The sequence below is a fragment of the Aspergillus eucalypticola genome (assembly GCF_003184535.1).
Source record: "Aspergillus eucalypticola CBS 122712 chromosome Unknown BO83scaffold_7, whole genome shotgun sequence".
NCBI lineage: Eukaryota > Fungi > Ascomycota > Eurotiomycetes > Eurotiales > Aspergillaceae > Aspergillus > Aspergillus eucalypticola.
The window spans coordinates 841,380-854,420 of NW_020290281.1; the positions used below are offsets into that span (position 1 = coordinate 841,380).

The window sequence follows — 13,041 nt, forward strand, 5'->3', positions numbered from 1 at the left end:
CCCTCCTTCCTCGGCAATTTAGAGTCCAGCTGCAAGCAGCTCACCGCCGTTCCGTTCCTCAGAGTAGGCACGTAGCTCTGGCGCTGTATCTATCCGCCGGCGTCGGAAGCGCGAGCGCGCCCGATAAGCAGCTAGCTGGCTAGATGATAAGCGGTGGGATGGGATGAAATGGTGGGATGGTGGGGTGGGGCGGAGGGGCTAAGTAAGTACCCCGCGGTCCGGGACCGCGGTAGCTCAGCTTTCCCCTGCTTTCCTCAGAGTGGTGCAGCGCATTTCTTGTGTCAGAGTGAAAGTGTAGTTGCGCTTTTGGCATAATCTGCATATTGAGCATAATCTATTATTTCTATCGAAGAAGATGAGTTGATTAATGAAATTGAGGGAAGAGTCTGTTGGGAATGAAGATGAGGTGTTTTGTTTCTTGGTTTTGGTTCTTTTATGGATGAATCTATTTGGAGTTCTTTTCTTGTTAGTAGTTCTGTGTTAAGTTGAATGAGATCTATAACTCTACAGTTGGTGTGCTATACTCTTATAAAGGTTGGAGAATGTTGGAAGCATTGAAGTCATCATCAAGCAACATCAATTAAGCTATACAACTATTGAAAATATCTTCTATGCCTGCTGCTCCTTGATGTGGAAACTCTTCAACTTGTAGAATGCATTGAATCCCTCAGGTCCCAATGTACATCCCAGACCTGAGTTCTTCCATCCGATCCATGCGAGGTCCTAGAAACATTAGTAACCCTTCAAAATGTCGACTTCAATAGATAAGGGGGGAAACGTACCGGACTTGGGTAATCGCAACGGTTGATATACACCGTTCCCGCATCCAACCGCTCAATCAACTCCTCTCCCTTGGCGATATCCTTGGTCCAGACACTAGCCGTAAGACCAAAGTCACTGTCATTCATGAGAGCGACCGCCTCATCATCCGAAGACACCTTCATGATCGGCATGACAGGGCCGAACGTCTCCTCTCTCATAACAACCATATCGTGGGTAACATTCGTCAGAACAGTAGGAACCTGATAGTTGCCCTCCGCGGGGGTGTTCTCAAACGTGGGGTTCTGGGGCGTGGAGTTGACGGCACCCTTAGACAGAGCGTCGTCAATGTGCGACTGAATGTTCTTGAGTGCTGCCTTGGAGACCACCGGACCGGTGGTGGTGGACTTGTCGTGGGGAGAGCCGAGCTTGTATCTTTATTCCGTCGCGTTAGATTCAGGTATATTTTGAGAGATGCGAGGTACTCACGTAGCCAATTCCTTCTGTACCTCCTCCACAAACTTATCATGCACGTCTGCGTGCACGTACACCCGCTCCACAGCGCAGCAGCTCTGGCCCGAGTTGAAGACAGCGCCGTCCACAAGCTGTGCAGCCACGTAGGGGATGTCCGCATCGGGGCGGACATAGGCGGGGTCATTTCCGCCGAGTTCGAGGTTAACGGGGACGATTCTGCGAGCGACTGCTTCGCGGATGCGGAAACCGCCAGATGTGGATCCAGTGAAGGAGATGAGCTGGATCTGGGGTAGTTGGACGATCTGGTCAAGCACGTCGGGGGAGCCGACATGGACGAGCTGGAGGACGTTGGGAGGGAGACCGGCTTGGGTGAAGTAGGTGAGGAGGCGTTCGCCGAAGATGGGGGTCTGAGGGGAGGGGCGGAGGAGGACAGTGTTTCCGGCGAGGAGGGCGGGGACGAGGGCGTTGATAGTGACGAGGTAGGGGAACTGAGTCGTTAGTGGTGGTTCAGACCTCAGAAGAGTACTGAGTAGCTTCTTACATTCCATGCGGTGATGATCAAAGTCGGTCCGACCGGCTCCTTCTTCAGGAATCGCCTGAAGCCGTTCTCCGGCGTGCCAGGGAGAGACTTGAGGCTTTCCTCTGCGATGCTGAGGATGTGGTCTCCACGCTTGCGGAATGTCTCGATTTCTTTAGCGCTAAAGGCGATGGGACGGCCCATCTGGGTGGTCAATTCTTCTGCGAGGGTATCTTTGTTGGCAGCGATCAAGTCCAAAGCCTTGAGGACAATTTCTTTGCGCTGAGCCAGCGTGGTCTGCTTATATGTGCGGAAGGCATCTTGCGAGGCTTGAGCGACCTGGCGGGCCTCGTCGAGCGAGAGACCAGGGTGCTCAAAGATGACCTTGTTGGTGGAGGGGGAGAGAGTGCGAATTGCGTTTGACATTATGCAGAGACAAATGATGCAAGTGGTGTGTATGGGGAAGGAATGAGGATTGTAGATAGTTAATGAGGGGTACTTCTTATAATGGACGATAAGAGAAAGAGGCAGGGAGAGCTGTGCGTATCTCGGCGACCAAGTGGCGCGGTCTAGTGGACCGCGGTCCCGCGGTGGGCCTTTCCCCAATTCGCAGCACCAACAATCACTGAAAATAATAAAGTTTCTTCTCATATTATTTATTGTATTACTCTAATATTCCCAAAGCAAACCGACACATCGTCTCCGCAAACACTAACCCATCATGTTCTCCTCCCACCCTCGCCATCGCATTCTCATACAGCGCCTCGCCCAGCATTCCCCGTCTTAGCTTCAACAACTCCGACACCATAAACTCATTATACTCCGGATGCCCCTGAACACAAAGAATGCGCTTGGGGATATATAATCCCTGAGTACCACAGATCAATGTAGCTCCCAGGTTGACACATCCAGGTGGAACCTCATATACGATATCGCGGTGCATCATATGTATTGCCTGCAGCGGTAAAAGTAATCATTAGCATACACCCTAGCCACAAATACCAATAATATGACTGGAAGAAAAAAGCATACCAGAGTATCTCTCCCCAAAAGTCGTTTCCCAGCACTCGTCAAATCCACCGACTCAACAGCAACCTCCCACCCCGATACATTCGGACCGACGCGGGCTCCCAGCGCACGCGCAATAATCTGGTGGCCGAAGCAGATCCCAATCACGGGTTTATGGTGGATGAGGTAGCAGTCTTGAACGAATCGAGTGAGGGTGAGGATCCAGGGTTCATCTTTGTAGGAGTCGTATTCTGCAAGACATTAATTAGCGGCATGCCTTTTGCGAATTCTGGGAAGTGGTTGAAAGCACATACTGCTGCCAGTTAAAAGGACAGCATCAAAGTCCTCTGGCTTGGGATAGTCGACAAATGGTTGGACCACATTAATCTTGGTTAATTGGAGAGAGACATCTGCATTGATGCGCCCGAGACCTTCCTTGAGGTGGGATTCGAAGATGTCGCCGTAGGGACCATATTTGGTTCTGATGGGGTCGATGGGGGTATCGCATTCGAGAATGGCTATGCGGAGGGATTGCGACATGTTGTATGCAGTATATTGGTGATGTTGGAGATGTGGATGTAAGAGCTACTGTTGGGAATACTATGGCCTTCTGCTACTACTATATGTTCCACCTGGCATAACCGCGTTCAATTGCAATGAATGCAATTGCCCGCGGTACCTGTATGCCTAGCTACTAATTGCAGCTACGGACCGCAGAACCCAATGGAAACTCTATTATAAAATCATTTTTCAAAAACGAAGCGATCTGTATACGCACGGAGTATATCCGAGGCAAGTATTCCGTACCTCACATCTGTGACCCCTCACCCTCGCGATAAGATAAGCGCGGTCCCAGAGATCCCCGCAGCGCGCTCCGATCGGAACCGCGTCATCCCCACCAAACACAGGCCGTCTATACCAAGTCAAGTCCCAAAATTCGAGACCAACTGATTCCATGAGCTTCACATTACACTATAGAAATACGTTTCCGACCACCGGACCCGACGGCGCCGCAATGCCTTCGCAATCAAGGCGATCAGCCAGCTCCTACGTAGACGCCTCACTAGTTCCCCCAACCCAGCCTCCAAGCGCACCTTTAAGTAGCAACAATTCCAAGAAATGCCCCCCATTCTACGTTCCCTTACAATCACCCCCTTAATTCTAAATTTTGACGATATACACAATGGCTACGACAATCACAGTAGAGGACCTCCCCAACCTCCTCGCCAATGACATTAAAGTCAAAGTCGCCGGCGTCGACTGCGACGGCATCCTCCGCGGCAAGGTCATGTCCAAGGAGAAGTTCCTAGGCATTGCGCAGAAAGGATTCGGCTTCAGCTCCGCCGTCTTCGGGTGGGACATGCAGGACGTGCTCTACACCACCGAGGCGAACATTGCGCCGGCTGACTCGGGATACGTGGATTTTCTGGCCGTGCCGGATTTGAACTCCTTCCGTCGGATACCCTGGGAAGACGATATTCCTTTCTTTCTGGTGAGGTTCGTGCAGAACGACAAGCCGGTTTCGGCGGATGGGCGGAGCATGTTGCGGTCGATTTGCGATAAGTTGGCGGCGAATAATTGCAGGGGAATGGCGGGAGGTTAGTCTATTCTCGAAGAAGCAATGTCGCTGGAAGTGTAGCTGACGTATGCAGTTGAATTGGAGTTCATGAACTTCCAGACCCCCTCGGAAGACGGATACGGCGCCAATGGCTCCCAAACCCGCGACATCGCCGCCTTTCTCGATAAGAATGCCCCCGGTGCGCTGCGCCCCTTGACTGCAGGCAGTTTCTCCTACAGCGCGACGCGCCCAGTGGCATACAAGAAATACTTCTATGATATCTTTGATACCAGCGCGCGGTTTAACTGCGGCATTGAGGGATGGCACACCGAGGGTGGACCGGGAGTGTATGAAGCGGTGAGTTGAGTTGGTTTCAATTGAGTTGTGCGGACCGCGCTGAGCTAACCCGATCAGGCATTGAAAGTATGCGATGTTAGCGACATGGCCGACAAGGTGTCTCTGTTCAAGTAAGCCCACAACAGATGTAATTGTTTTGTATAGACAAACTAACGAACAGACTCCTCGCCAAATCCATCGGTGTCGAACATGGCATCACGCCCTGCTTCATGGCCAAGCCCATGCAAGGCCAACCCGGCAGCTCGGGCCACATCCACGTCTCTCTCACCGATCTCGAGGGCAAGAACCTCTTCGCGCGCGACACTCCCGATCCCAATGCTCCCTGGGCCGACGCAGCCGGACTGTCCGACCTGGGCCGACAATTCCTTGCAGGCGTGCTGGAAGCGCTTCCGGACATCATGCCGCTATTCGCGCCCACCATCAACTCGTACAAGCGGCTGGTGGAGAACTTCTGGGCGCCGGTGAATATCAGCTGGGGATTGGAGGACCGCATGGCGTCGGTAAGAATAATCACGCCGCCCGTGTGTAAGCCGGGAGCGACGCGGTTCGAGGTCCGGATCCCTGGCGCGGACCTGCACCCGCATTATGCGCTGAGTGTGATTCTGGCGGCGGGGTGGAGGGGCGTGGAGAAGAAGTTGGATATCAAGGTGCCGCCGGTCAATGTGCAGAAGGCGGAGAAGGTCAAGGCGGACTTGCTGCCGAATACGTTGGAGGAGGCCCTGAGGAGATTCAGTGACAAGGGGAGTGTTGCGAGGGAGATTCTCGACCCGGAGTTTGTCGACTTTTTCACGGCGACAAGAGAGCATGAGTTGAGGGTGTGGAGAGAGGCGGTTACGGATTGGTAGGTCCTTCGCTTCTTACTTTCGTCGACTGATATGCTGACTGATTATAGGGAATTTAAGCGTTACATCGAGACTGTATAGATACCTATTGTATAGATCAATTCCATGATTACATGTTAATTTGTCCTGGCAGCAGTAGTCCTTAGTAAGCAGAGTTTATGCGACTGTATCGAACGATTATCGGCAGTTGATAAGATGGCCCCACATCCTCCACATCTCCAGCGAAAACTATATAAGAATCAGGGACAGCCCACATCTAGCTGCTTGAACCCTCAATTCCATTCAATTGCACCCAATCCTTGAATACACTATCACAAGGTATACTACAGAAATGGACTTCTCACTCCATTCCCATACATCTTTCATTGGCCGTCCAGCCAGCGACCTCCCGACCCCATCTCTAGTTATCAGCAAATCCGTGCTGGAGAGAAACATTAACCGACTACAACAAGACGTACAAGAGCTGGGACTGTCATTCCGCCCCCATGTAAAGACATTAAAAGTATCCAACCCTCCACTCTGTACATAGCGAAGTCATGAAATAATATAACTCAAACAGACCCTCGAAATAACCCGCCTCATGCTCTCCAACGGCCTCCACCGCGGCCTCATCGTCTCCACCCTCAGCGAACTCCGCGGCGTGCTCCCCTTAGCAGAAGAGGGAATTCTCAACGAGGTACACCCTACTCCCCTGCCTAATCCCCATTTTCATCCCACAATCTAACACCAATCCGAAACAAAATAAAGGCCCTCTACGGCCTCCCAATCTACCCCTCCGCCCTACCTCATCTTCACTCCATGCGCAAATCCCACCCGAATCTCAACATCCTCCTACTGATTGACTCACCCCAACACATCCCCATCATCGAATCATTCAACAACTCCATCTCAGATGGTATCCCTCCCTGGCCGGTCTTCATCAAACTAGACGTCGGATCGCGCCGCGCAGGCGTAGACGTGTACTCCCCTGACTCCGGGCCCGAATTGGAGGAGTTAGTGCACTCCGTGGAGGAAAGTAGTGCGGTGGAATTGTACGGGTTCTACTGCCACGCAGGACATTCGTATTCTGCCAAGGGGGAGGAAGAGGCGGGAAGGGCGTTGGGGAGTGAAGTTTCGGGTGTGCTGCGGGGTGTTAAGCTGATTAAGAACCGTGGTGGGAAGAAGAGGAAGATAGTCCTCTCGATTGGATCAACGCCTACAGCGCATGTTGTTCGTCAGGTTAAGCGTTTCTTAGCCGAAGAGGGGAATGTAAATGGTGATGTGGATGTCGATGTGGAAGTTCATGCTGGTATGTACTTCCCCTTCAATAGCCCCCTTATACATATACGTATTACCTTGGATGATTCGAAGCTAATGATAATGGTGAAGGAAACTACCCCACGAACGACCTCCAACAACTCAGCACCGATCTAATCACCCCCGCGGATCTGGCTGTCCGCGTATTGGCCGAAGTATGCAGCGTGTATCCGCGTCGCAACGAGGCGCTGATTAATGCCGGGACGGTGGCGCTGTCGAAGGAGACGAGCGCGGTACCAGGGTTTGGGAGGCTAGTTGAGAGGCCTGAGTGGGGGGTGGTGAGGATGTCGCAGGAGCATGGGATTTTGGGGTTGTTATCTGGAGGAGCGGGGGATGGGGATGGGGATGGGAAGAAAGTGGAGGATGTGTTTCACGTCGGACAGAAGGTCATGTTGCATTGTCAGCATGCGTGTATTACGGCCGCGCAGCATTTCGTGTTTTATGTTGTTGATGAGACGGATGTGGTTAGGGAGACGTGGGTTCCTTGGAAGGGGTGGTAGTATAGATGTGATATGAGATTAGATTGACATTGACATCAAGAAACCAAACAATGCAAGCAAGCTAAATACACAACAAAACACTCAATCAAACATACTATGCAGGGTATACACGCTCATTCATCGCTTTTCGTGTCCTCCACCGTAGCAGCAGCCGGATTAACCGGCTTCTCTTCCTCACCATTCTTCTCTGCATCCTTCTCCTTCTCATCCGCCTCCGCTCCATGATTCTCCAATGCATCCTCTCCATTGCCATTCTGTTCCCGCTGCACCGTCTTCCCCTTACTCTCTCCGGCGGGCTTACTTTCCACCTTCTCCGTATCACTCTTCGCCATCTCCGTCCCCGACTCCTCGACCGGCTTATCCTTCCCACGCTTAGCCTTCGCCCGTCGAATCAACCGATTATGGTAGTCCCGGCCTTCAGCCTCTGGATCTTCCTCCACGATGCGTCTGGCAGCTTCGCGTCCAACAACTGGTAATCTGTCCACGCCCTGTGGTGCCCCGTCCGGTATGAACTTCGGATCCAGGAGTCCGATCTGCACCAACACGCTGGCTTGGTCCCAGTACATGTGTTCCGAGTACAGTCTACCCGCGCGCAGACTGACAATGCTAACTAGGACGATCTCCACCCGGCGATTCGTCGGCGGAACGCCAGGTAGCATCCAGGGTATTTCCTGCGTGTGCTCGAATGAAGCATACAGCTCATCAACGATACGATCCGCCCCAACAGTGCGAGAAATCAACCGCAGACGCATCGACGGAGGCAACTTGCGCAGAAAGTGCTGCTCGTAGAAGCGACGCAGCGCATGTGTCCCGATGCCACCGCTCATGGTAGGCGTGCAAGTAAGTGTCGGGTTAAGATGACCGACGTACGGCTCCATAGTACCAGTAAGATTCATGGAGAAGAAGCGCGCTGTACCAATTAGCCCTCAAATCCCAAAAGCCACCAAGTAGGAAGGTATGAACTCACCCTCAAGCTGCTCCTCCCACCTATTCTCCAAATCCAAATCCTTCCCAAACGCCTTCCTCAGCACCTGCAACGTCCGACTAAACGCCAAATCCGACGCCAACCGATCAAACTCCTCCAGATCATGCTCCGCGAACCCCGGCTGCGCCGACTCATACGTGAACGCCGGCCAGCCGATCTGCAATCTCTCTCCCGTCCCAATACCAGGGTTGATCTGCTTCGTCGAGCGATGTTTCTTCCCCTGCAGCCCAATGACCGTCGGGATGGTCACCACATCCACCGTATTCCCAGCAAGATGCGTCAACACGCGCACCGAGAACGGGAATCGCGATCGCGTATCGGGGATCGTAGTGGGATAGTATGCGATGAGGGCCGCGAGACGGCTGCAGTTTGTTGATTTGAGGTAGTAGTCGAGACAGTAGGAGGCGGCGTCGCCGAATGCTATGCACCACAACCCCCAACAGTTAACTCTACTCCTATCCCACTTGAATAACATATATGAGAGTAGTACAAAGTAGGATACTCACCAATAACAGCATAATTATCCCCCACGCCCAACCCATCCTTAACGGACTTCAACCGCGCCTCATATTCCTTCCCCCCATTATTGTACGGCGCATAGACAACATCAAACCCCTCGTCGGCCCAGGCGCGCAGCGTCTCGGTATCAAAGTCGGGGGTTTCGGCGGAGATGCAGACGCGGGCGGTGCCGAGGTTGGCGTTGTTGTAGATGAAGCCGGTTGCGCCGGGGGCGTTGATGGATATGGAGGCCATAATCTTCCTGAAAAGGGGTGCGTATTGCTTTAGCGAACTATGTATTAGGAATTATTTAAAAATGTACACATGAAAAGAATTGAGGATGAAGCAAGCGCAAATGTAAGTAAGTAGTAGGTAGAATGTGTATGGTATGGTTGGTGTGGAGCGCGGGCCGCCGGATGGCTACGTCACGATGACGACGCCGGCAGGGCAGGAACGAGAGCAGGTATTTTGACACTTACTTATTATCTGTGGTTATTCTTATAATTTGGATTGGGTTTTTATTGGTATTGTGACCACATGTTACTTTGTATCCCATCCGATCAATAGGATGATGGGGACATCTGACGTGGATTCATCGGGTCAGGCGGATGTCTCTGCCGCTTGCCAAGAGTGGAGAGATGCTGTATATACTTATCATCTTTGACAAAACACTACACATACTTAGTTTTCGGAAGATAACAGACAGAATTGAAGTAAGAGGAAAGTAAACAGGAAGAGGAAGGGTAGTATTGGAAGATACCCGATGCTATAGTTACTCTTTTCCCTTTGAAGCATAGACGTCATCCTACATGCCATCGAGAAGTATACTAACGGATTCAAACCTTAATCAAACCATGCTTCCCCATCGTATGATCCTCTAATCTGTCTGTGGAGCTGTCATTGTGTTTCTCATTAAAATAGACTATTAATATCGTACCCGTTATGAACACATTTTTACCCTGCAAAGCCACGGAAAGCTTCATCAAAGGACAAGCATGCGCCATGTACACCATGCACCAGACTCCCACTGTATCCATCTCGTAACATATACGAAGTTAACATATTGACAACCCCCAATCAATCTTCGTAGTCCTCTTCATCGCTCTCCTCTCGAATCAACCGCTGTCGTTCCTCATCCTCCTCCAGTTCCTGCTCCCGTGCCCGTAGTCGCCGCCCGGCCACGTACACAAACGATACCAGCGCGGTTCCTACCACAAAGCCAGCGATGGCAAAGAAGATGTTGATTGGAATGGGGTTTCCATCAAAGGGACCATGTGTCAATGCATCCAGCCCATACTGGGCAAAGTTGACCATTCCCGACACGCAGATAATGGTCCCATAGACTCTGCCAAAGGTGGCAAATCCAAACACCTTTGTCGCGTAGTCACTATTTAGAACAGTAAGTAGTAGCTCCATAGAGAATAGTGGATGGGTGTACTTACGACATGGCCGAATAGTAGAGTGGTCGCAGCAAAACAAACAATGTAACGGTCACGTATCCTGTCCACAGAACAGGTACGGAGTTCAGGATACCGATCACCGTCGTCAGAACCACAATGATAGCAAGTACAGCGGGCACACTGATATGGTCAAGGAGGAGCCCCACGAAGGGCGTGGAAATAATCCCGCCAACCGGCAAGGCAACATCGAAGAAGCTGTTGATCTGAACAGCGAGTTCATCTGAGTCGAGCATATATGCGTACTGAGCGCGGATGGTGGCAATGAAGTAGTTCATCCGCAGCATCTGCAAGACTGTCATCAAGGTAATCAGGATGAACCACGGTGTGGCCATCTGCTTATGGGCAGGCTGGCCGTGGAGCGCCCCCCAGACGGCGCTTGCAGCCTGGCGATCCTCTTCTCGTTGCTCCCGTTCTTTCCGCTCCCCCTTGTCGCCCAGCACTTTGGCAATCTTGCGCATCTTATTTCGGCGTCGCTCAGCGCGCTCACTCCGGACACGTCGTAGCTCCGTGTCGCTCTCGATATCGTCGTCCGAGTCATGTATATCGCGCGTAGCGTCTTCTGCTTTTTCGATTTTTACTTCGAGTTGATGCGTACCCTGGTAGTCTTGTGACGGCATGAGTGTAATCAACGCGACCAGAATGAAACCAGGCACTATGGTATAGCTCAGGAAGAACTTCCCAGGATCAAATGATCCATCGGTCATCTCGTAGATCAGACGATAGAAAAGGTACACCGCTGCAGACGCATCGAAGGCGCCAGTAACAAGAGCGACAATCGTACCTGCATACTTGGGAAAGGCGTTTGCGATCTGAAAAGAAGGCACAAAGATGAATGTACCTCCCAGTGCGAGGAAGAAATTCCCCGCCATGTAGCCATCGAACTGTGGCTGGGAGAAGGAGTATGCCATCAGCGAGCTACCAAGCGCAAGTAGCAGGCAGCCGGCAAAGCCACAGATACGTGATCCATAGCGATCGAGGATAGTGCCGACCGGAAGGGCAGACACATTGGCTGTGATGGAGCCGATGGTAAAGAATAGGTTCAACCTGCAAAAGTCAATACTAGCTCAGCTAGACCAGATTTGAGGACCCACCTTAGATCCTGTTCGGAGCAGACTTCCACCCCGTCGCGTAATTCGTCCTCGGTACACAGATCTCGATAGACACCTTCTGCGACCAGAACCGGCTTCAAGGCAGCGAATCCGAAGACCACGCCTGCCGCGAACCAACACGCAAGTATGGTAACGATAACCTGGGCTAGAACGAGTCAGAACGATACTATTTATTTACATTATCTCAATTGACTTACCCAGTCGCTTTGCGGTCGAAACCTTATAGGCAGGAGTTCCAGCTACCTCGACCGGAGCAGGTGGAGGCTGGAGGACATCGTAGCTGATCTTGCGATGGATCGGAGCGAAAGGCTCACCCGTCACCGCGGTCGCAATGGTGCTATCATCCTGATGTTCAGGTTCTCGATCTACACCTTCGATGACAGAAACGTGCTGCACCAAAGACATTGATACGTCTGTGAATTAGTGTTGTCGCGGCAAACACGGGAGGGAGATTCCGTGGGTGGTTGTGGATGAGGTTAAGTAAGTGGTAGCCCGGGCGCCAGTCGAAACTTCTGGATGTTGCAACCCCCTTCGCCACATCCCTTACCCATGCGGGGATAGCAAAAACCGGGTTTTGGGCACGAGAATGCAGAATAGTGGGTCTTCTTCCTTATCGTCTGCTTTCATGCGGTGAAAGAGATGTCTGACAGTAAACTCAATGGGATGTTGATGGATGGGAAGGACTGGGGGTGACACCTGCCTTGACCGTGCTGGTCGGCCGCCTTCTCCACCAGCTTATCTTCTCCACTTTTGCACAACTTTGCAAGATTCCGTGCACCAGGATCTCCAGATGTCTTTGTGAAACACACTTCTGTCTGTCAATCGTCGATTCAAAATATCGCTGAGTCATGAGGAGGATCTCGAGTCCACAATTACATCGGTCGGCAGCTAGGGATATCTCATCTGCACTTAGCAAAGCACCTAGTCAACTGTCAACATAGAGCGCAAACCAATCATTCAAGAGCTAAAGGCAATGGCCCTAGCCTGTCATCCTACTCATTGGCTTATCTCCATTTAGACTCGCGGAATGGCGACATCGTGGCTTGACGAACGCTTCTAAACCGACCTATAACAGTGTAACCAGACTTCTAGACATATTGCTCGCGTGATCGTGCCCCTTATCGATCGCCAGAAAGATATGTTCTCTACGCCAGCAAGAACATTAGCAACCCTGCATGGGTTGCATGTTATTTTCCACAAACAGATTCATCGACAAACCCACAAGGCCAAACATTCATAGAATGCTGTCCTTATATTGTTATAGTCTACTAGCTAAGAAAAACTAATAATCAAGGGTAGATGCATTCCTGTCCTCCGGAGTCTTATTGCGACACGCCACGTCAATGCAAATACACAGAATGGGATGGAGATAGCGAACCGGACTAGTTGAAGGAAGTTCAGGCCTCTCTGTGTCTCGTTGTCACATGAAAGGTGATTCTACGTGCGTTAACTGGCAAGTTCCTAGTAAATAACCTCTCTCCCATTGATGACAAGCCCGATAAATTATCTATTCGATACAGATGAGCAGGCAGTAATCATTGCAATGATAATATTCTGATCTCACATAGGTACCATGGAAAGGTACTTGCACGAAGTCATGGCTTCATTAGCTCAGACACAGAGTCCTCAACTGTCAACATCTACGGGACTTCATACACAGGACTTTAACGAAGTGGAA

The 13,041-nt window shown here is 51.4% G+C and overlaps 6 protein-coding genes across 6 annotated transcripts; 2 read left to right on the plus strand and 4 right to left on the minus strand.

The window, feature by feature from the left end:
- Positions 1 to 544: 544 nt before the first annotated feature.
- Positions 545 to 2,188, minus strand: BO83DRAFT_376859 (aldehyde dehydrogenase family protein). Its single transcript, XM_025530838.1, has 4 exons — positions 1,775 to 2,188; positions 1,249 to 1,721; positions 783 to 1,194; positions 545 to 723 (listed from the first exon to the last, which is right to left on the minus strand). Exons 1-4 carry the CDS (start codon positions 2,174 to 2,176, stop codon positions 610 to 612), a joined length of 1,401 nt encoding a protein of 466 aa, XP_025390245.1. The 5' UTR covers positions 2,177 to 2,188; the 3' UTR covers positions 545 to 609.
- Positions 2,189 to 2,414: 226 nt separating this feature from the next.
- On the minus strand, positions 2,415 to 3,374 carry BO83DRAFT_435928 (type 1 glutamine amidotransferase; the record flags this gene model as incomplete). Its single annotated transcript, XM_025535922.1, has 3 exons — positions 3,073 to 3,374; positions 2,783 to 3,009; positions 2,415 to 2,705 (listed from the first exon to the last, which is right to left on the minus strand). Exons 1-3 carry the CDS (start codon positions 3,296 to 3,298, stop codon positions 2,415 to 2,417), a joined length of 744 nt encoding a protein of 247 aa, XP_025390246.1. The 5' UTR covers positions 3,299 to 3,374.
- Positions 3,375 to 3,777: 403 nt separating this feature from the next.
- BO83DRAFT_376860 (glutamine synthetase family protein) lies at positions 3,778 to 5,601 on the plus strand. The gene is made up of 6 exons (XM_025530839.1): positions 3,778 to 4,356; positions 4,411 to 4,673; positions 4,731 to 4,777; positions 4,804 to 4,809; positions 4,831 to 5,514; positions 5,566 to 5,601. Exons 1-6 carry the CDS (start codon positions 3,942 to 3,944, stop codon positions 5,594 to 5,596), a joined length of 1,446 nt encoding a protein of 481 aa, XP_025390247.1. The 5' UTR covers positions 3,778 to 3,941; the 3' UTR covers positions 5,597 to 5,601.
- Positions 5,602 to 5,846: 245 nt separating this feature from the next.
- Positions 5,847 to 7,311, plus strand: BO83DRAFT_425321 (alanine racemase domain-containing protein; the record flags this gene model as incomplete). Its single annotated transcript, XM_025535205.1, has 4 exons — positions 5,847 to 6,002; positions 6,075 to 6,191; positions 6,263 to 6,803; positions 6,884 to 7,311. 4 exons carry the CDS (start codon positions 5,847 to 5,849, stop codon positions 7,309 to 7,311), a joined length of 1,242 nt encoding a protein of 413 aa, XP_025390248.1.
- Positions 7,290 to 9,657, minus strand: BO83DRAFT_357296 (dienelactone hydrolase). The gene is made up of 4 exons (XM_025529241.1): positions 9,274 to 9,657; positions 8,803 to 9,056; positions 8,279 to 8,716; positions 7,290 to 8,221 (listed from the first exon to the last, which is right to left on the minus strand). Exons 1-4 carry the CDS (start codon positions 9,348 to 9,350, stop codon positions 7,425 to 7,427), a joined length of 1,566 nt encoding a protein of 521 aa, XP_025390249.1. The 5' UTR covers positions 9,351 to 9,657; the 3' UTR covers positions 7,290 to 7,424.
- Positions 9,658 to 9,682: 25 nt separating this feature from the next.
- On the minus strand, positions 9,683 to 12,017 carry BO83DRAFT_376863 (putative MFS transporter). The gene is made up of 4 exons (XM_025530840.1): positions 11,561 to 12,017; positions 11,346 to 11,508; positions 10,237 to 11,298; positions 9,683 to 10,181 (listed from the first exon to the last, which is right to left on the minus strand). The coding sequence occupies exons 1-4, from the start codon at positions 11,766 to 11,768 to the stop codon at positions 9,872 to 9,874; spliced, it is 1,743 nt and encodes a 580-aa protein (XP_025390250.1). The 5' UTR covers positions 11,769 to 12,017; the 3' UTR covers positions 9,683 to 9,871.
- Positions 12,018 to 13,041: the final 1,024 nt, after the last annotated feature.

Excerpts from the sequence above, each read along its gene's own strand:
- BO83DRAFT_376859 (XM_025530838.1), bottom strand. The coding sequence starts at position 2,176 with ATGTCAAACGCAATTCGCACTCTCTCCCCCTCCACCAACAAGGTCATC. Across the intron at positions 1,195-1,248 it reads GTACAGAAGGAATTGGCTAC|ATACAAGCTCGGCTCTCCCC; the intron begins GTGAGTACCTCG and ends GACGGAATAAAG. Across the intron at positions 724-782 it reads GTTGCGATTACCCAAGTCCG|GACCTCGCATGGATCGGATG; the intron begins GTACGTTTCCCC and ends TAATGTTTCTAG.
- BO83DRAFT_376860 (XM_025530839.1), top strand. The coding sequence starts at position 3,942 with ATGGCTACGACAATCACAGTAGAGGACCTCCCCAACCTCCTCGCCAAT. Across the intron at positions 4,357-4,410 it reads TTGCAGGGGAATGGCGGGAG|TTGAATTGGAGTTCATGAAC; the intron begins GTTAGTCTATTC and ends TGACGTATGCAG. Across the intron at positions 4,674-4,730 it reads GACCGGGAGTGTATGAAGCG|GCATTGAAAGTATGCGATGT; the intron begins GTGAGTTGAGTT and ends TAACCCGATCAG.
- BO83DRAFT_357296 (XM_025529241.1), bottom strand. The coding sequence starts at position 9,350 with ATGGGATACAAAGTAACATGTGGTCACAATACCAATAAAAACCCAATC. Across the intron at positions 9,057-9,273 it reads AGAATAACCACAGATAATAA|GAAGATTATGGCCTCCATAT; the intron begins GTAAGTGTCAAA and ends ACCCCTTTTCAG. Across the intron at positions 8,222-8,278 it reads GTGGGAGGAGCAGCTTGAGG|CGCGCTTCTTCTCCATGAAT; the intron begins GTGAGTTCATAC and ends TAATTGGTACAG.
- BO83DRAFT_376863 (XM_025530840.1), bottom strand. The coding sequence starts at position 11,768 with ATGTCTTTGGTGCAGCACGTTTCTGTCATCGAAGGTGTAGATCGAGAA. Across the intron at positions 11,509-11,560 it reads TTCGACCGCAAAGCGACTGG|CCCAGGTTATCGTTACCATA; the intron begins GTAAGTCAATTG and ends GACTCGTTCTAG. Across the intron at positions 10,182-10,236 it reads CTCTACTATTCGGCCATGTC|TGACTACGCGACAAAGGTGT; the intron begins GTAAGTACACCC and ends TGTTCTAAATAG.